The sequence below is a fragment of the Ceratotherium simum genome, chromosome 23, assembly GCF_057802395.1.
Source record: "Ceratotherium simum simum isolate JZ-2026a chromosome 23, ASM5780239v1, whole genome shotgun sequence".
Lineage (NCBI taxonomy): Eukaryota > Metazoa > Chordata > Mammalia > Perissodactyla > Rhinocerotidae > Ceratotherium > Ceratotherium simum.
The window spans coordinates 28,035,966-28,058,264 of record NC_141922.1 but is presented as its reverse complement, the minus strand read 5'-3'; the positions used below and the strand labels follow the sequence as shown (position 1 = coordinate 28,058,264).

The 22,299-nt window shown below is 34.0% G+C and overlaps 1 protein-coding gene across 4 annotated transcripts in view; it reads right to left on the bottom strand.

The window, feature by feature from the left end:
• Window positions 1-362: 362 nt before the first annotated feature.
• CSMD3 (CUB and Sushi multiple domains 3) overlaps window positions 363-22,299 on the bottom strand; it is a 1,195,693-nt gene continuing 1,173,756 nt past the window's right edge. For all 4 annotated transcript variants that reach the window (XM_004431279.3, XM_087447535.1, XM_004431280.3 and 1 more), the window contains 7 exons: window positions 21,469-21,648; window positions 18,787-18,852; window positions 12,929-13,087; window positions 9,890-10,002; window positions 7,431-7,518; window positions 5,251-5,386; window positions 363-1,639 (listed from right to left, as the gene is read on the bottom strand). In XM_004431279.3, coding sequence (XP_004431336.2) covers window positions 1,480-1,639; window positions 5,251-5,386; window positions 7,431-7,518; window positions 9,890-10,002; window positions 12,929-13,087; window positions 18,787-18,852; window positions 21,469-21,648 — 902 coding nt within the window. In that variant the 3' untranslated portion in view covers window positions 363-1,479. The remainder of the gene's footprint in view (window positions 1,640-5,250; window positions 5,387-7,430; window positions 7,519-9,889; window positions 10,003-12,928; window positions 13,088-18,786; window positions 18,853-21,468; window positions 21,649-22,299) is intronic.

Below are 22,299 nucleotides of genomic sequence, written 5' to 3'. Positions count from 1 at the left end.
CGGCGCAATGGTTTCTCTTAGGCACTCTGTCTCGTGATACGAAAAGTCTAGACTGTTTACAGAGTTATCCGTATTGGAAAGGGACAACAAAGAGTTCACACTGGGTACATAATTTATTCAATGAAGTAAATCATGCTATAAAGGGAAGACAATGACCTATTAAATAAAAATGCCGGCATTAATGTGATACAGTTGTACACGAGCCACCAATAACTTGCAAAAACATATCTAATTTGGCAATGAAATAAACCTGTCACATCTGAACCCTGCTTCTTAAGAATAAGAGTACAGAAATTTTAAAATATATGAAAATTTGTAAATCCACAACTTTAGGAAACAAATTTATATTGGTGATTTGAAAGAGTAAATTATTTTTAAGTCATTATGTTTAAGGGCTCTTTCAAAATATGTGTCTAACTTATTATTAGATTAAAGTTAAAAGCTTAAAAAGCTTATATTCTAACTCATTGTTAGATAAAAGTTCAAAACAAGGTTAAATAAATTTGAAGGCTCAACTGGAAGGAAAAGTAGATATATCATAAACTAAATACAGTAGATTAATAGGGTCTATTTGGTCTTCCAAAAACATTGGAAAGTTTGGTAAAGGATGGTAAGTTTGGTGTCTCAGATAACTGCAAAAGCATCATTACTATAGATAATTTTTGTCAGCTAAAGTGGTTTCTGGGTGACAAAACAGATTGAAGCAAGGAGTTAAACACTATCCCATGGCTCACTGAATAATATTGGTTACAACATAATGAGGGAAATCAGGAGGATAGCATGATGATCTTGCCATTTGCGGAAACTATGACAACCAGTCTTAAAAAAGAATAGCAATATAAACTGAAGAACAAAAACCAGAAAGAGTCAAATCAGAATGGGTAATCTTACCTCTTCTGTGGCATAAATTAGCTCATAAACATGTCAGGGCATGACTCAGTCTGAAATAACCATGGAAATAAGGACAACAATGACTCAATTAACAAGAACAAATAGCCAATAGAGTGGTGTGAAATACAGACGTATGGGTGTGATGTAGCTCATGACGATGGTTAAAGAGAAGTCAGTGATCTATTGACTCTTGTAAGTATAGCTCTTATTTTCTACCCTATATCTTTTTTTTTTTTAAAACCCAGTCCCTCTAATATAGTTTATAAAGCACAGAAATACTGATAGTGGATGCTCCTCCAATATATGCAAATAAGTTTATGTTTTAGAATAATCTCCTTTTTAAAAAAAGCAAATAAACTGTGAGTAAGCACTCTCAGAGTGCAGCCGAATTTCTGTAAAACTCTCCATGGTAAACATGAAGAAGAATTATGGTCCAGTTTATGAAAAAACACTCTTCTCTATCATTCCTCAGGAAAAGGTGACCCAGCAAGTCCTGAAAAGTGTGCTTTGATTTGTTTAGCAGTGAACTAAATGTGCACTGTTTTGTGTCGATCTCCAAGCTTCCAAAGAAGGCCGTGGATTGCCGTGTTATACCATTGTGCAGACCGTATTTAAGTTGGGATCGAATCGTACTGCCTTCCCTTCCACTGACTTCGCGTTGGTGTCATACATGGGGTTCTCAAAAGCTGCTTGGCCATTGTTATTTTCATGAACTGAACATCCTGTGTACTGTGTTTTGGGTGCAGTCCTGTTGACAAGAACAGTGATTAGCTATGTGTTAACTTTCTTCTAAAAACAGAAGAGGAGGGTTCAAAGAGAATACATTCGAGTATCAATGTTAATGGATAATGTATCTCAAAAGTATTAATTGAGAAATCATAAACTCAGTACATGAGATTTGAACAATATACCTGTCACTTAAATCCTGAGTGACTTTTATTATTTACATATAATACATATAGACAGCACGAGTATGAGTAATGCAAGTATAAATAAGTGATACAGCTATTTTCATAAATTTTCTTATGAAACAATAAATTATCATTATGAATTAGCATGTATAATATAAATGATGATAATGATCAGGAATTTAAATCTCATTCCTGTTCATTCACTCATCAAATATTTACTGAGCATCTGTATGTGCCAGGCATGATCCTAGTATTAGATATATAATTTTTTTTAAAAAGCATATAAAGTCATTACTGTCATGTAGCTCATATTGTAGTAATAGAAAACAATGACTAAATTAAAAATAAATAAAACAAGAAATAATAATAGGTAATGAGAATTGTTTTGATTAGAAGGAAAATGATTGATACCACAGGAAGTAACTGGGAGCAACTTTAGGAGAGGCAATAAGGAAAACCATCTCTGAGGAGGTAAAATTTAATCTGAGATAAGAAGGATCTGGTTCTGCACTAATACACAGGGCATTTCAGGCAGAACTGAAGCCTAACTTAAGAAGGTACCTAGAGCATCCCAGAAACAAAAAATACTCAATTTGCTTAAAAATTATATACGTTAGAGCAAGAAAATTCAAAATCTCAAAGAAATGACTATACTGATACTCAAGCCATGAAAATAGTTTCCAGAGAGTTACTGATAACTGAACATTTGCCTTTAGTTAACAAAACATATGTCTAGGCTGGCTGGTGTAAGTTGAATTCCTGCTTTATTTCTTTATTTCTCTCACCTTTGACTAATGCTTATTTCTAGTTTCTCTTTCCCACACCCCACTGCATAATTTGCGGACGTTTGTAATGGAACAAAGGCAGACTTTCTGGGACCTAATTCATTAAAAGGATGTATCTTAAATCTCTTTCTCAACACCTTTGTTTACAACAAACACCACAAATTTTAACTATTTATTTGAGCGTAATTTGCATTTGCCATTATATTATTTTACTATCCCTAATGCATTTTCTGAATTTTTCTCTACACTAAAAATTGTTAATTTATTTGTATGACAATAATTTTTGTTTAAAAAACTAAGTTTCTTTCAATGGCATCACTTATACAATTATATTGCTTACAACTTACTCTTGCCAGGTGCGTAAATCGAATGGGTCATATTTGTCTCTCTTTTTTCAAACTAGATTCACAGTAAAAAACAGAAGCAACATCATTTTCTTTTAATGAGGTACAAATCAGGAAGATGTAAAGGAATTTCCTTTTGCTAATATTGAGCAACAGCTTTAAGGAAAATAATATCATCAAGCTTTAGAAAAGTTTACACCACCAACAAAAATTAACTTGAAATAAATCAAAGTTCTAAATATAAGAGCTAAATCTATAAAATTCATATGAGAAACTATACAGGTAAATCTTCATGACTTTGAATTTGGAATGGTTTCTTAGATATGACACTAAAAGCAAAAGTAACAAAATAAAAAACAGATAAATTGGACTTCATCAAAATGAAAAACTTCTGTAAATCAAAGGACACTATCAAGAGAGTGTAAATACAACCCACAGAAAGGGAGAAATATTTGCAAACCATATATCTGATAAGAATCTAGTATCCAGAATATATAAAGAACACTTATAACCCAACAATAATAAGATAAATGACCCAATTAAAAAAATGGACAAAGTACTTGAATAGGCATTTCTTCAAAGAAGATAGACAAATGGTCAACAAGCGAATGAAAAGATGCTCAATGTCATTAGTAATTAGGGAAATGCAAATCAAGACCACAATGGGATACTACTTCACACATACTAGAAGGGCTATAATAACAAAAAAGGAGAAAAAGAAAACAGAAAATAACAAGTGTTGGTGAGGATGTGGAGAAAGTGGAACACTCATACATTGCTGGTGGGAATGTAAAATGGTACAGCTGCTGTGTAAAACAGCTTGGTGTTTCCGCAGTAAGTTAAATGTAGAATTACCATATAACCCAGCAATTCCACTCTTGGGTATATACTCCAAAGATTTAAAACAGGTGTCCAAATAAAAACTTGCACACAAATGTGTATAGCAGCACTATTCACAATCGCCAAAAGGAAGAAACAATCCTAATGTTCATCAACTGATGAAAGGAACATATTCAAACAGAACACATTCAAACGTACAATGGAATATTATTCAGCCACATAAAGGGATGAAGTACTAAGGCATGCTTTAACATACATGAAACTTGAAAACATTATTACGTTAAGTTTAGGAAACCAAATACAAAATGTCACATATTGTATGATTCCATTTATATGAAATATCTAGAATAGGCAAACCAATTCAGACAGAAAGCAGATTAGTAGTTGCCTCGGGTGGAGGCAGGAATAGGCAGTGACTACTTAATAGGTAGAGTTTCCTTTTCAGGTAATGAGAATGTTCTGGAACTAGCAGTGATGGTTCTATGACATTGTGAATATACTAAATGCCACTGAATTATACACTTCGAGTAGTTTAAATGGTTTTATGTTATGTATATTTTACCACAGTAATAAAAAAGATTGGCATAGCTTGCTTTATAAATATATTTAGTGATAATTTTTATCACTAATAAAGTCTGATATTGACAAGGCCCAAACATCTGCTAATATGCAATTATTACAAATTTATGTAATATTAAATTAATCACTCTTAGATAATACAGACTGACATTTATAACAAAAACATCAGTTTTGGGAAAAACACATTTAGGTAATATTCATTTAATTATCTGGTTACCTACATACTCTTTTCTTGATAAGGGATGGTCCCAAATAGTGGAGAATTGCATAGTAAAGTCCCTCACCAGGATCTTGTAATAGACATAGTGAACAAGAACTAACTAATAAAATGTATAGTCATATAGTAGATATATCATAAATATAACATATTAATCACATAATCTTCTAAAAGCAACAGAAGATAAACCAGGGGATTAGAGGATTTTACCGTCTTTCTGCCTGGCTAAAATCAGTCAGTATGGTCATGTGAACTTCAAAGTTTGGACACAAACTTCTTCCTAGTTCTGTAAATAAATCTGGCAGCAGATATCACCTTTTCAATTTAAGTCTTAACCTAGATTTTGTTATCTCTAAAGCCTCATTATGGATAATGTAAAAATGACTTATATAAATTAGTTATGTAAAAGGAAATTGACAGGCAAAAGGAGGAAGGGTTAAGTTGAATGCTTGTGCAACCGAGCAGAGCAATTTGTGTTGTGTGCATACTGGGGTGGTGGAGGGGCAGGCAGGGGAAATAAGGTTTTCAACAACTGCGGTTGTTTAACACACTGTGGCTATTTGACACAAAGAGATTTCAACAACTCAGAAAAAAATGGAAATTAGGATTTGAACTAGACTAGTAAAAAGAACATGAAACATAGATTTGGGAAATATTTTATAGTTAAAAATAAACGAACTCACCTTTGTTTATAAAGATAAAATCCAAATCCCGCAAATATAAGTGCAAAAAAAGGCACAAGAATAGCAATGGCCACAGAACTACTATTTGTACCATGAGGTTGATTTGAAGAATTTGAACCTTCTGACATATTTAGTCCTATAAGATAAAAAATAAATTATAAATACAAAATCAATTCTATTTTATCACAATCGATTTTTATTATTACTAGCCAATTAATTTCTTCCTTTCTCAAGATATCTACTTGGAAATGTACACAGTAAACAAAAATATTTCATGAAACTCCTTCAACTCATTTCCACACAATTTTGCACAACGCCTACTATGTATAAGATGTTTTTCAAGGGAAGGATATAGAATAAAAATAAGCAAAGTCTCTGAACTGAAAAGTTTATATAATTGTGGGAAGTATGCAGAGACACAAATAAGTATATACATCAAGCAGAAACTAATGATCAATGTACTTTAGGAAGAAAAGGAGTAATTTTATCTGGTGGTATGTAAGGATTTTTTCTGGAAGATATACAATACAGCCTTGAAGAATCAGTAGAACAATGAATGGAGGAGGAAATAGGACCATCATAAACCTAGAAATGGGAAGCCCAGTGGCATATTTAAGGGATGTGACAAGCCTTAGGCATATTTGTGTGGAAAGGATGTGTGGTAGAAGTAGGAGGTGAAAATGATAGACTATGGCTATACTCTGAAAAGGCATATAGATCCTTCTAAAAGCTCAAACTTACTACAGACCTGCAGTGAGGGACACCTGAAGGTGTGTAGAAATAAAAGGCCTAGTGATAAGATACACAATTTAGAACAGTGACTAGGATGGGATGAACTTGAGGGCGTCCAGACCAGAAGCAAGAGCAGTTTGTAGCAACAACCCAGATAAAACAGGAAATTATGATTTGAACTAGAGCACTAGGAAGAGGATGAAGAGACAGAATTAGGGTAAAATTTTTTAGTTAAAATCAACAGAACGTGTGTGAATGAAAGAGGTAAGAAGGCATGGGATTAGAAGTGTTCTTCTTTGGGCTGAGTAAACCATGATGACATTAGCACAGTTAGGAAATGAGAAAAATTAGGTTTGTCAATGTGTTGGCACAGAGATGGGGGAATAGGAAATAACTAACAGTTCTTTTTTGAAAAGAAATAGCTCTTTTTTAATAGGTTTGGTTTTAGACATGTAGTGTTTGAGATGTTTTCGGGAATATTATGTGAATGCATCTTGCACTCAATTACACGACTGTGTTAATGTACTCTGTTAATAAATGTTTTACCCTATTTTTAAAACTAACACAATTTTAGGCAAGACATTATCTGAAATGACATCTTAATATTGTTCATTTAGAGAAAGCTAATTTGTCTTTTTGATGAATAGTTGTATTCAACTCAGTCACACCTTAGGCCAGGTTAAAAAAAATTAGTACCTTATTCTATACCTGATTTTTCCAAGGACTCAGAATATTTATATAAAAGTTCAAAGTAATGGAATTTTTAAGATAAATGTCAAATAACAGTTTTTAGAGCCTAAATTTATTCCTTATATGTCAATATCACAATATAATAATGGGAGATACTGTACCTTAGGAAAATTATACACCAAAAGCTATGTCAATAAATACACTCAAGCAATATGTTTACGCACATTTTAGAAGAGTTGGAAATAAGAATGACAAAACCCTGTGCGTCCCAACACAGAAAATTTACATATCTGAAGAGCACAAAGCCCCAAAAAGGGGCCCATTGCTCAAAGTTATTTTCCCTTTCTAGACCCTACGAGTTTCTCAAAGTGCCACTACATTTTTGAAGGAGTAAGAAAATTGCAACAATATTCAAACTGAAGAGAAATATTACAGTTCTCATGAGACAAGATAAAAAAAATTTTACAGTTTAATATTTTCTTTTGTATCTCTATCACTTTTTCTCCTTTTGCTTAAAGGCAAGACAGTTTGTCATGTTTATTAGAAATATGATGAAAAACCAAACATCATACAGAGTTGGTACACGGAGAACGAATATTTTGAAGAATGTGATTATTTAAAAGGCTATCAAATTATCAATGTATAGTCCTGACAATGCAAAATTCAAAATGTAGTAAGTGTATCTAACATAAGAATCCACTCTATTTTCTTATGATGTCTGGAGTAATAAAGAAACTACATGAAAATGAATACATTACCCAGTCTTTGTAGTCCAAACTGCCCGTAGTCTTTGCCCTGAATAAATCCTTGAAATACATAAGTAGCTCCATCAGGCTCAGCAGAAACCTAAAAATATTTATAAGTTTGATTAATCTGAAGACTGGCCACAGTTATATTTTCCCAGCCTTAATAATACTTCAGTTTTAATCTGAAATGGATACGATGCAGAGTTCCTTCGTCTGGATCTTTCTCCTATGTAAAACACAGCACATTGTGTAAATTTGCCATCATTAAAAGCAAAATCACAATTTTCATTTTTAAATAAGTATGACATTGGAAAAATGGGTGTTGGTTATTAATATAATGATATAGATATATAGATTTCTTTTAGGCTAAGAAACCTGTTGTCAAAAAAGGGCAATGTTATGATGAAACAGAATGAGGCAAAAGGTCAATTAAAAATTAAAATATGATAATACTGTTCTTTGTAGATTAGATCACTATTCAGCATATATATATTGAAGCCTTCTCCCCCCCTCCCACCAACTTCATGGGAAGAATATACTACCCATCTCACTAAGTTGGGTTTGGTCCTGTAACTTGCTTTGCCAATGGAATGTGGGTGAAATTGAATGGGTCAGTTCTAAGCCTGGATCTTAAGAGGCATGTTTCCCTGAAAGAAACCAGTCATAAAAGACCACGTATTACACACTTCCATAACTATGAGAGTCCAGAACAGGGAAATACATAGAGACAGAAAAGAGATTAGCGGTTGCTTACGGCGAGGGTGGGGATGAGGGGTGGTTGAGTGAGGTGATAGCTAAATGGTACGGAACTTCTTTTTGAGGTGATGAAAATGTTCTAAAATCAACTGTGGTGATCATTACACATATCTGTAAATATATTAAAAACCATTGGATTATACACTTTAAATAGATGAATTGTAGGGTATATGAATTATATTTCAAGAGAGCTGTTTTAAACAAGAAGGGGGGAGGGGGATGTTTCTACTGTGCCCCTCAGTGCTTCCGACCTCTGACAAGAAAGAATATGCTCAAGGTAGCTGCTTTCCCTCCAGCCTAGGCCCCAAAATGAGACACACGGAGCACACCTGAACTTCCTACCACAGCTTCAAATACAGTCCCCACAACTAACCTCACATGAGAAAGAACTAAATATTTGTTTGACCCTGAGATTTTGTGGCTGTGTCTAATACTGTAAGTGCTTACACGCACCTGGCACGTGTATAAAATCCTATATTTAAAAATACTTTACATGCACAGTGTCATTTGATCTCATAGATAAAATAGGAATTGACAGATTTCAGTGTTTCTGATAACTAGTAATGTAAATTTACTCTGAAGTTTGTTCTAATTAGTTGCAATCAGGTATCTAAGTCATGTATGTTATTGTAAAAGCTGTAAAACACCTGAATCCTCACCCTAAAAAGCAAAATATCATACCAAACCATCCACAGAAGTCTGATATTTCACAAGGGGCGATTTATTCCTTACTGTCACACATCATTCTTTGGGCGTGGCCATTTCAAAATATGCTTCTAAAAAGAATAGCTCAGAATCTAATATTTAAATAAATGAATTCATTTTACGTGTTTCCTACATGAAATAATACAATTGAACAATCTGAGTGCATTGAAGACATGAGTTAGTTCTCAACTCCATGAATAATGGTACAGGAAGGGAAACAGGACAAACATTTTTTTTCCTAGGGAAGGAAACTTACTAAAGCCTATGACCTGCTAGCTTCTTTCCTGCTATGTCTTCCTTGTAAAGGAAGGCTTGTTGCTTGAGAGGACATGGTCAGAGCTCTCATGCTCATTTTTTAGCAGACTCCTGAGCAGTATGTCAATATGAGACTTGTTGCTTCCAACTGCCAATTTGGAAACTCCATTCACATAAGTGACTGAATAGGACAGAGTGACACCATGGTGAAGCTACCTAACTATCGGTGAAGCTACGTAACCATCTCCCCATAGGAAGCAGCTCACACAACTTCCTCTTCACAGACAATTTTATAAAATATTCTAAATCTGTGCTTAAATTTAATGGGCATACTTAATTTTTCTGTTGAATTTTGTTAATATGTTGCATATGTCTTAAATAGTGGTTCCAGACAAAGATGGAATTATATTTTATCCAGATTTATTTCTCATAGCAGTGACTGTGGACAAAAAACATTTGATAAAACTAATGAAAAACTATATGCCCCCCAGACACATAAGTATTGTAAAAGCAAGCAAACCTCACCAGAATCCAATAATCCTAGGTTTGACACTCTAGATTACTAAATATTTACACTGAATCTTTTTTTTCAAAATAACTTGCCCATAATGGTAATTCTGCTATTTTACATGTGTATGTGTGTATATTCATAACTAGCTAAATTTAGAAAATAACCTTTTCCTGGAATTTTAATGACAAACCAAAGCACACATTTGTTATTAATCAACAGCAGACTTTTAAAGAACTATACTTACAAAGCCATCCATGGCCCAATTTTCCTCCTTCATTTTCTTCACAGAAGCATGAGTTGGTACTTTAATAAGATAGATGTGTAACATTAGACGAGCTTCCTGGCTTTTATATATCCCTGTAAAATGTAAGGACATTTTAGTCCACCGATTTTGTAAATAGTTATAATTCATTTTATTATCTATAACTCCTTAAATATATCGTGTAACATATATGATAGGAAAAGAAATAAAACAAGGCCAAGTCAAGGCCACCTTTACCCACAACACTTTTCACAAATCCTGAATATATACACACTGATCTCTCTTTCAGTTGAAATTCTCATTTTAAATCTTACTTATGAGATTTAAATTACCTATGCTATTAAAATTAAATATTACTGTTCTTAATAACATCACTCCATGATATTGCAAACAAAATGATTTCTCCCCCCAATCAGTTTTAAAATCTTGATATGAATCAAATGTTAAAATTCCTGATATTTTCCTTAATTATGAGTTGGATGTCAACCCTGTGAAAGAGAGTATTCTAGGCACTACTGGAGCCACAAAGATGAATATATGTTGTTCCTATCTAAGATAGGATGCTTAAAAGCATTTCCAATGAAGTAGGAAATATGTCAGGTACACAAGTAACTAAAATACTTGAGAGAATATGGTAAATAAAAGGCCAGAAGAGAGAGGGATCATTTCACACTGGAGTGATCTGGAAATGCCTATTAAGAAAAAGAGCATTTGAGCTGGGTCTCCAAAATCAAGTAAGATTTTTAGTTCAAGAAGGTAAATATAGGTAATGGCATAAAGGAGAGAAACAAAAATATATACAATGATTTTTTTTCTTAAACAGTGAGTATTCTAAGAGTAGGAATAAGCTGAAATGTAAATGTGTTTAGGGGAATAATAGGAAATAAGGTTCTAAGAAAAAATATTGTGATTAAGTGACGGTTGAAATTTCATTCATTCACTTAATCTTCCTCCTATGTAATAAAGTATCAAAAATATGCTGGGAATACAAAGATAATGATATCTTGACCTATGATAAAGTACAATTAACAGGGAAAAGACATAAAAGTAATCACAAACAATATTGCTGGGAAAATATTATAAGTGATTTATATGGAGACAGTGACAGCAGATTAAATTAATCCACTTATGTGTTTTTTTAATATTTGTAGGAATTTGTTTTGAAATTTTTCTAGATTAGAGTAAGTATACATTTATTTTGTGCTAACTCTTTTACAGAAAATAAGGAAAAAATTGTTTATGCTTCAGAGTTAAATAAATCAGTAGTCACAATTTAAATGCATTTCTCTCATTCACATATGGATGGTCCCCAGCGGTTTGACTTCGGATTTTTCGACTTTACAATGGTGCGAAAGCAATAGGCATTCAGAAGAAACCATACTTGGAATTTGGAATTTTGATCTTTTCCCGGCCCAGCAATACATGCTAAGATACTCTCTCATGATGCTGGGCAGTGGCAGTGAGCCGCAGCTCCCGTTCAGCCACGTGATCACGAGGGTAATCAACCAATACACTCATAACCGTTCTGTACCCATACAACCATTCTGGTTTTCACTTTCAGTGCAATATTCAATAAATTACATCAGATATTCAACAGCTCATTATAAAATAAGCTTTGTGTTGGATGATTTTGCCCAACTGTGGGCTAATGTAAGTGTTCTGAGTATATTTAAGGTAGGCTAGGCTAAACTCTGATGTTCAGTAGGTTAGGTGTATTAAATGCATTTTCGACAACATATTTTCAACTTACAATGGATTTATCAGGACATAACCCCACTGTAAGTTGAGGAAGATCTGTACAGCTTCTTTCAATTTATATCCTTTAACTGTGTATATTTTTTAAAATATGATATATATTAACTTCTAATACTTCTACTTTGGGTTTAATGAAGGATCATTCTATAGTATAAAATGATGCTTGATAGTTCTAAAATTTACAGAATCAATAGATATAATTTTATTTTCCATTTTATTTAGACCACAAATTATTTCATTATTAATAATTTTATAGGGTATATACATAGCCAAGAAGTTTAAAAATACATATATTTCATATTTGGAATATTAAACTTTCAAAAAATATTTTTAAAAACGAGAGCAGTAATTTAAATTCATTAATTTGACAATATTCATTGAGGCCTATTTTGTTCCAGATGCTTTTCTAACCTCTGAGATATAGTAATGAATGGGAAGGCAAAGGGTGGTGCTCTTAAAGCTTATATTGTTGGAATATAGACAAACAATGTCACATCATGTAATGAAACACCATACCACACTATACTACGCTATGCTATGCTATGTTATGCTATGCTACGCTATGCTATGCTATACTATAATTTCAATTAGTGAAAAGAAGATAATGAAACAGGATAAGGCTGCCTAAGACTAAGAGTGTGTCTGACTGTGTTTGTAATGTGAAGGCTACTTTAGATGGCGTCATCAGGTGTACTGTTGACGAGATGACATTTGACAAAACATCTGCATGTCAGAAAAACCAGAGCAATCAGAGATAGTGAGGGAATTGTGCACTAGATAGAGCAAACAGAAACTTGAGAGGGCTGAGCAGGTGGATAGGGATCTGGGTTCTTTATGCCTGTTTAAAGTACGTGTAGCTCTCCCTTTTCTGTCTTAAATTATGGTTTCAACCTAAACATTCTCATTTGAGGAAATGATTTTGTGACCATAAAATAGCTTGTAAATCACTGATCCGGTCTCTTTGCTGTTATGAGAATAAAGATTTAGTTCTATTCAAATTAAAAGTTCTGTTCTGTTTCATGACATTTCATTCTAGCTACATAAAAACATCCTTGAGGGAGCTTATTTCAGAATCACAGAGTTTTATACTTATATAGTAATATTCATGCGTCAATGCAAAAACTAGAAAGCCTTGTTTCTGAATGAATTATGAATGTCATCAAAAAAAGTAACAAATATTTCACAGCATAAAAATCACTAACAAAAATGATGAAATGATGGAAATGAAAGCACAAAGGCATTGTTTGCTGTTCTTTAATGGGATACCTGAAAGGAGCAGTTCCATGTTGCTATTGCTCAGCGTCGCATTGACTCTCCCAGTGGAAGCATTGAAACTAGTAACCGTCAAGGTCATGGGTTGTTTCTTCCCTTTGAAATTGAAAGAGCCTTTCCATATATAATTTTCGGCAAACACATCATCAGGAACTGTGAATAGATTAAATAAACACATATATTAATTTTACGATGCCCTGTAAATATAAGCATTAAATAGTAGATTAATGAATATTACTTTATTGAATAATGATATGTTGCTAAATACAGAATAACGTAGGATGTATGTCATAAAATGAACTTTTCACATAAAAGTGTTTCAATTTTTTTTAGAATAAACCAAAATCATCATGATCTAGATTTGTACACGAGTCATCAATAACAGATAAGTAAATAACACCAATGAAAGACATGAGACTTATATTTAGAATCCAAATAAATATCGTTTACTTATTTTGGTTTCCTATAATAATATCTTTCTTTCAGAAGGAAAATAAAATGATTTTACTGAGCCAAGTCAGTCTATATACAAGGCCCAAAAGACCTGCTTTTTCCACACCAGTGGGAATAGATTCACATGAGGAAGAGCATAGATTTAAAGCCCCTCTTGCAGAATAGCCCTGGAAGACTGTCCAAAGGGGTGCTCCTTTGTCCTCCTTACAGAATATTGAGCTCAGTTATTCCAATAATAGATGCTCCTAAGGAAGAACAGGGACCCACCATATTGACAGCTTTGAGGTTTAGAGGTATTTTTTGAAATAAAAGAACTGTCACTAGAATTGCCGAACTCGCACGGGAGAGAGAATTGTGGTAGAATCAAAGAATATTCTAATGTTATAAAACTTGCATCTAGGGCCGGCCCTGTGGCTTGGTGGTTGAGTGCGCGCGCTGCGATGCTGGCGGCCCGGGTTCGGATCCCGGGTGCGCGTCGAGGCGCCGCTTCTCTGTCCATCCCGGGGCCGAGTCCCACATACAGCAACTAGAGGGGTGTGCAGCTGTGGCATGCAGCTGTCTACTGGGGCTTTGGGGGCAAAAAATGAATAAAATCTTTAAAAAAAAAAAAAAAAAAAAAAAAAAAAAAACTTGCATCTAAAGAAGAAACCCTCTTTATGTTACATACAGCCAAATAAGACTTTATGTAAATTAGTTATGTAATTTATAGTTATACAAATTAGGTATGCCAGAGTCTGCTCAGATCCTGGGAAGAGGCTGAAAGAAGCTTCTATTGATCTATGCATCACATAAAGCACATCCCCAGAAATCAGCCATTCAAGAGAGTCATGCCTATTTGAGTGAGTGAGTGACGGACACGGATTTACGGAAAAGTCTTTTTTTCCCTAACAACTTATTGACATTTGTTACATGATCTTCTCTACACACATCATACTTCTTACGCCTCTGATCACAGAGACTGGAGTTACAAATGATGAATTCCCTGAATTCTACTCAGCAAACCAACAAAGCAGAACTACAGTAGAGGATGAATATAAAATCGCTCAAGAGTTGAGTTTTTACTGACTATCTCAACCAACATGATTTTTTTTGTGACAATTCAAAGGCAATATAGCAGACAGATTAGAAGTGCAGGCGCTGCAGTTAGCCAGCTTGTATTTAAGTTCCTCCTCTACAATTTATAAACTGTGTAGTTTTACATAAGTTACTTAACTCTCTAAAACTGAATTTCCTTAGAATTAACATGAGATTAACCTAGAGTTGTTAGGAAGATTAAATGAGATAATGAATGTGAAGAGTGTAGCTAAGTGTTAGTTGCTATGATTACTATTATTATTTTTATGCAGCTAAAATAGAGAAACTGTGGCCCTTATAGCTCATTACATAGTTGCTAATAAAATATACGTATTTAGCAGACATGTATTTAGTATTATGATAAATCCATAGTCTTGGCTCTGTGATCTTTGCCAAGTCATCCTTCCAGTGGCACTCCCTCTCCAAACCTCAAACTACAAAGCTATGCCCTGTATGGTTAGCAGACATTTGGTCCTGTCCAAAACATCCATAAGACATTTGGTCCACACCAAAAGGTCCTTGACATTCGGTCCTGTCCAAAATGTCCATGAGTATATTTGGTGCATGCCAAATGATTTCGGACAGGACCAAATATCAAGGACCTCTTGTGGACCAAATGTCTTATGGACTAAATGTCTTATGGATGTTTTGGACAGGATCAAACGTCCTGCAAGACTCTGTATGTATAGGGGAATCTTACCAAAAAGTTTGACACAGTGTATGGATAAAAGCCTTTGATTTGGTAAACACCTGAAAGAGTTTTTAGCTTAAAAAAAGTATATCTAGAACAAGTTTGCAGGAACAAGTGACAAGTTAAATTGCCCTGTGTTAGAAAGGTCAGGAATTTGGAGGTAACAGACTCTTAGTTGTAGAGTTGAGAGGACTGGCAAGGGAGAAAGATGTCCTAACAGCAGTGCCTGGCGAATAGGCAGGCAGTAGGTACTTAGTAAATACGTGTTGTTGTCTGTCTGATTGTTTCTTTCCCCTGCCCTGTACTGTAAGTACTCTTTGCTACCCCCGAACTTTTAATGAAAATCTGCTACACCTAATGATCTTGTCTATAGCGCTTAGGGGAATTAAGGAGTGTTGGTTGAAGGAGATGAAAGAGAACCTTGGTGGCAGGAGAAAATAGCAATGGAATGAAGTAGGTACTAACAGCAGCAAAGTACATTGTATCAGGATTAATCATTGAGGTGATAGTAAATGTTTAACAACTTGGCTCTCCAGAAAAAATAACACAAAAACTGATTTGTAGTATTTGCTGATTTCTATGGTGTAAAATTCCCATAATGGCAGATTTCAAACTACCAACATGACATCACTGAACACAGTCTGGAATAATGCACACAATTGGTTACGATGAGCCTCTACTTGCTGGCTGTAGCACGCCACCACTACCAGCCTCCACCTTTCCCGTACATAACTGAGAAATGGAACTCAGGATAGGATGGGAGAGGCAAACACTATTTGGTCATTCATATCCCAACGTACAATGGGAGTAATAATATTTCTTTCTATTGTTAAGTCTATTTTGAGATTTAAATGTGATTGTGTGTTTGGAAGTTCTCTGTAAACTCTGAAGTGTCATCCAAATATCACTGACGTGGATATCAATGAAAAGGAGGAAGACAATTATGGTCATGATCTTTTCTTTTAAGACATATTTGAATTTAAACTTTGCTTTATAGGCCTCACAGCAGTGCCAAGTAAAGTTATCATGCTCCAGACTTCGATACCATTGCCAAATTTCATTCTTGTTACTTTGGAGTAATTTAATCACTGTGTGTCATTCATTTTGAATGAAATGCTTCTAATGTCCCATTTAAGATCATGTTGCTCAAGAGTTTTATAGATACCTCTACTGAGGTTAAAGAAATTCCTTTCCTTTCTAATTTATTAAGAGGTTTTTTTAAATTATAAATAGATGTTGAATCTTATAAAACATTTTCTTTGCAAGTATTATGATGATCATAATTTTTTGCATGTTAGTCTCTTAATGTGATAGATTACTTTTAAGCACTATTTAACGTGAAAAAGTCCCTGCATATCTTTCATGAACCCAATTTGGTAATGATGTGTCATCTTTACTAGAAAGTTGTATTCAATTAACTAAGATTTTATGTAGGATTTTTTCATCTATGATCTTGAGTCAAACGATCCTGTAATTTTCCTTTTTTTATAACGTCTTTATCAGAGTTGTTAGAGTTATGTTGGACCCATAGAATGAGTTTTATTGACTCGAAGAGTTTTTATAAAATTGGGATGGTCTGTTCTGTTGGTAGAACTCATCGGTAGAGCCACATGGATCTGTTTTTTCTTTGTGGAAATAGTTTTAACTACTACTTTATTTGTTACAGGATTATCAACTTTTCTTTTGTTAGTTCTGGTAAGATATACTTCTCTAGTAATTTGTCCGTTTTGTTTAATTTTTTTAAAAAATTTGGCAGTTATTGATAGTTTTTTGTTAATATATTTCTAATTTACTTAATCTATTCTTTACGTAGTTATGTTCACATTTCCTTTTGTTATTTATTTTTTGTTCCTTTTTTGATCAATCTTTACAGAAATTTTTCACTTTGTTTTTTCAACGAACTACATTTGGCTCTGCTGAGATTCTTCTATTGTATCTTTGGGGGTTATCTGTTCATTTTTATTACATTGATTTCTTCTTTCTTTTGTTTATTCTGCTACACTTTTTATATCAGGGACACTTCACTCATTAATTTTGAGGCTTTCTTCTTTTCTAAAGTGAGGATTTCATGTTATAAATTCCCCTTACAACTTTGCTTTTGCTTTAGTCCCCAAGTTTTGATATTTAGATTTTTCAACACAACTAAGTTCTAGTGTTATATTTTCTGTTTTAATTTCTTCTTTAATTCATGAATTATTCATCAGTATTAATTTTGTTCTTAATTTCCAAACATTCCAGAATTTAAAAATTTATCCAGTTTCTTATTAACTTTTAATTGCATCATGTTCAGATAAAACTAACTTTGCTTTGAAATTTGTGTAGATTTATTTATTACCTAATGTATGGTCAATTGTTATAGTTGTCCCATGTGCCTTTGAGGAAAATATATATTCTATAATTATTTGATGCAGAAATCTTTATATATTTATATTGGTCAAGCTAATTAATTGTGTTTAGTTCTTCCATATTCTTTTTTACTTTTTTGTCTGTCCGATTTATTTATTGGTGACCACTGGCCATGTTTTGCCCAGGACAGTCCAGGTTTATACTTGATGGGCCAGAGCTTTTATTCAGAGCACCCATCTGCTCCCAGATACAGCATCTCCCTGGGAAAATTCTGTGCATTGATTGTCCATTATGGTTTTCTGACTCCATTGTTAACCTTCCTCTCCTATGTTGACATATTCTTTGATTGCCTTAGTGGCATTCAGTCTGTTTTCACTGAGTGTTGAATAAATCAGTGTCTCAGAGTTTTGCGGGCGCTCCATTTTTATAGCATATACATTGTGAACCTCCATATCCAACTAAAATTTGATCCTAACACTCACTGTTCCTGGCTCAATACACCTGGGCTAAATCTGTCTCCAAGGTAAAAGATTAGACATAGCCTTTAATCTTATCGGTAGCTTTTCATTTATATCATGTAAATAAAATACTGACTAATACTAAAAAAGCAGTTCTCATATATTGAGCCCTTACTATTGGTGAAGCACTTTGCACTTCACTTTCATGCAGCTCATTTGTAATCATCTAATCACTATTTCTTTTGTACATATAAAGAAATGGAGGCTTAGATATATAAAATAACTTTTTCAAGGTCATAGGGTAGGGAGTGTATAATATGGGAATTATATCAAGGTTGTAGAACTTCAAAGCCCACATTTTTAATGACTATGCTAAGTTTTAAAATTTGTTTTTTAAATCTAATAACTGAAATTAAATTGGACAAATTCTAGAAGTTCTTGAGCTTTTACTCTCATGCCAAGTGTATTTCCTTCCTTTGTAAAAAAGAAAATCTGTATTTAAAAATGTTATATAATGTTTCATTTTTTAGTTTAATATTTTAAGCAAAACATTGTTATTAGTTTATAGTAATTTAAAGATACTTTTGAAGGGAAGTTTTATAGAGGGAACTATAAATAATATTTTTGTAATATTAATATGTCACAGTATTATATTGCTTGAAATTCAACAGCTTATAACACAAATTATCAAATTCCAAATTCCAAATAGTCAAATGCATAGTTTTCCCATACTGATACATACTTTTCTAAATAAATGGTCACTTTGTCAAGAAAACAGTAGAACACTTTTAGAAATCATGACTTCTAGAAAAACAACTGAAATTACTAACCACTTAGCTTTGGGCTGGGTGTTCCTAGTGCAGGTCTAGGATCTTTCACCAATGTTTTGGAACCAGCTATGAGAAGAAATGAAAATGTTTACAAAAAAGTTAGTATAATTAATAACACACACACAAAATGTGATGCATTGCTAATTTTATTCTCTGACATTACATATCATTTTCTCCAAAATGTCCTGTTCATCATGACATCTTGGTCCCCACTCAACACTCTTGTTATAGAGTGATCAACTTCAGTAACTACTCCCATTATAGCCCAGTGGGACAAGGGGAAGATTAGTGCTGCCGTATCACTTTGGGATACTGTTTCTGATTTTTGAGGCACAAACTAACATGAAAACAGTTGATTCCAACATGGAGGCTGAGGGCTGAGGATGTGTTCCTGCTGCAAAAAGGCAGAAATCATTTGGGTAGGGTCTACATTTAAGAATCAAAACTTGTTAAGATAGCTCATGGTGTCACAAGAAATCTGATAGATTCAAAGGTGAAAACTTAAAACTAAAGTTTTAAGCCAAACTAAAGGTAGCCCAAAACCAAGGAAATCATGTAGGGTACTGGATGTGCCTGGGAAGTTGTAGGAGCTATGACAGACAGTGCCTCTAGACCATGTAAAGACTTAAATCTTTATCCTAAGGACGGTATAATGTCTTTAAAAGGCTTGAAGGGGAAGTGACTTGGGTGAACATCATTCTGGACACAAGATGGAGAACAATTTGGAAAGGAGTGGGTACTGATATGGGCAGAGAAGTTAGGAGGCTGCTGCAGTAGTCCCAGTAGAGACAATGCTGAGTTAGACTATTGTAGTAGTGATGATAAAACAGAAAAGTGGATAGATAAAAAACCTATTGAAATCCTGGTGGATTTAATGAGATAGGAAGATGTCAAAGATGACTACTAGATTTATATTTACTATATGATGATGGTACCACTGAGATAGGGAACACCTATGAAGACTATGGTGAAGGGAAATTTATGAGTTTAGATATACATATACTGAGTATTGAAATGGCTTTGAGGAATTCAAGAAGAGATATCAAGTAAACAATGGAACACATAAGTCTGGAGCTAAAAGAAGATAAATGAGCTAGAAATACTTATTTGTAAATAATTTCCATAGAGCAGACTGTTGAAGCCATTGGCTTGAATGAGATCATCTAGGGAGAGAATATAGCGCAAAAGGAAGAGATGGCTAAGAACTGAGTCTTTAGAAAAGCTTGAGTAGAAAAGAGTAAGCTTATAAAGGAAATGGAGAGCCAGAATTATGAAGGAATAAAACATTTATTTATTCAACAAGTATTTATTGAACACTTTTCACATACAAGGCACTAATCTAGATGTTAAAATTACAGTGGTAAATACTTTGTACAGAGTCTGCTTTTACTGAGATTGTATTCGAGTTGGGGAGGGGCAGATGAAAGGACAGGGGAGCGGAGAAAGATAATGACAAGTAAAGAAAAGGATAAGATCTCAGGTGGTAGGGATCACTATCATGAAAAATTTTTAAAAAGAAAAAAAATTCCTGAGCAATGCTCTAGCTAAGAGAAAAGAGTGAAAATATCTCAAGAAGGAAAAAGTCATTAACATTTATGAAAGCTGCAAAAGATCAAGAATTAGAAGGCCTGAAAAGAAAAGAAAAAGGAATTTATGGATGACCTTATCAAGAACTCTAGAAAAACTTCCTTTGCTCCTTCTTCTGGAAATATAACTCTTTTTCTTTTGGTAAATTCATTATGGCTTGTCCAGATGGGGATTGTCCTGATCAAGGTACAACAGCAGTGGACACTTCATCTAGATCTGGTCAAAATATCATATCACTCTGGCCGAGTAATGGATTTCGAGATGGACTCCATTCAAAACTGTGGCAATCATACTCCTGAACAGTGCTTTCTACTCTGGTAGAGAAAAAACTCTTTCTGCCAGAATTACTCCATTGGAAGGGTATGAACCCAGGAATGCTGGCAGCAATTTTCCCTACTGTAGTGGGTTGAATAGTGTACCCCCAAAATTCATGTTCATCAGGAACCTCAGAATATGAGATTATTTGGAAATAGGATCTTTGAAGATGTAATTAGTCGGCAATCTTGAGGTGAAATAATCCTGAAATAATCTCTAAATCCAATGACTGGTGTCTTTATAAGAAAAGTAGAGGATATACACAGATACATAAGACAGAAGGCCAAATAGGGATGGAGGTAGAGATTGGAGTGAGGCAGCTACGCCCCAAGGAATGTCAAGGATAGCCAGAAGCCAAGAGGTAAGGAATTCTTCTTCCCAGAGCCCTGAGAGGACACATGCATGGCCCTGACGACACTGATTTTGGACTTGCGGCCTCCATAACTGTGAGAGAAGAGATTTCTGTTCTTTTGTGCCATCAGCTTCTGGTACTTTGATATGGCAGCCCTAGGAACCGAATGCACCTACCATAAACAGAGAACTGGAAGAAGAAGTAAAGGCAAGAAGCAAAAACGGAACATGGAAAAGAAGCTATAAAAAAACCTGAATAATATTTCTGTGCCTCTGGTCCAGAAGTGTCTACGTCACTCCTACCCTTGCACTTGGCCAACAAATCTCCCTTGTTCCTAAGCTAATTTGAGTGGATTTTTTTGTCTCTTGTATCTGAGGAAGTCTGAAATAGTACATCTTCTGTTAAAAGCTTTTGTAGAGAAAACTTACCTTCACACACAGGAACTTTTCCAGTCCAAGTGTTATCAGATCTACACACTCTATGTTCTGTTCCACCTGCTAAGAAGAAGCCAGGCTGGCAGGTATAAATTAGTGTATACCCATGGGATGGAAGGTCCATTCCTACTACATTTGCATGAGCAGGAGTTTCCGGTTGTTTACAGCTATGGGCTATATTAAGAAAAGAGAAGAATTTTCATTTTTTATAGACATATTAAGAAAATTTTGAGTTCGGAGTCATGAAATATTTTTGGAGGTATGTTAATGCCTTTACATAAATATACCTTTAAGTAGTTATTCTAATGAATCAAGGAAAATGCATCAATGTAAATATAAATATTGATTTCATAGACTAGCATTTCCTAAACAATCATCTGTGGAACACTGGTAGATGTTAACAGGTAAACTGAGGGGGAAAAAAGACTTACTACGAATAATTAAGCTCATAGCGTGTACTATGTCACCATTTTAGAGAGTCACAATATATATTAGCATTTTAAAGGATCTAAAAAGTCCCATAGTAAGACACCTTTTAAAGTTTGTCAAACTCAGATTTTCTATACCAGTTTAGGAAATGTTATTTTATGATTTTTTATTTGCTATATTTATTTTAAATTTAAAAACATATTTTCTAAAGTTAAATCCAACCACAGCTCATTATGTTGCTCTGATATATTTTAATAATAATATAACATTTTATAACTTTACAATTTAATAATTTTTTTACATATAGAATTCTCTGGCCATATTTTTGGTCCACGTGCTAGCAGTATCTTTTCATTCACTTAACTTTTTGCCTCCTTTTCTGCATGTCTCCTCTCA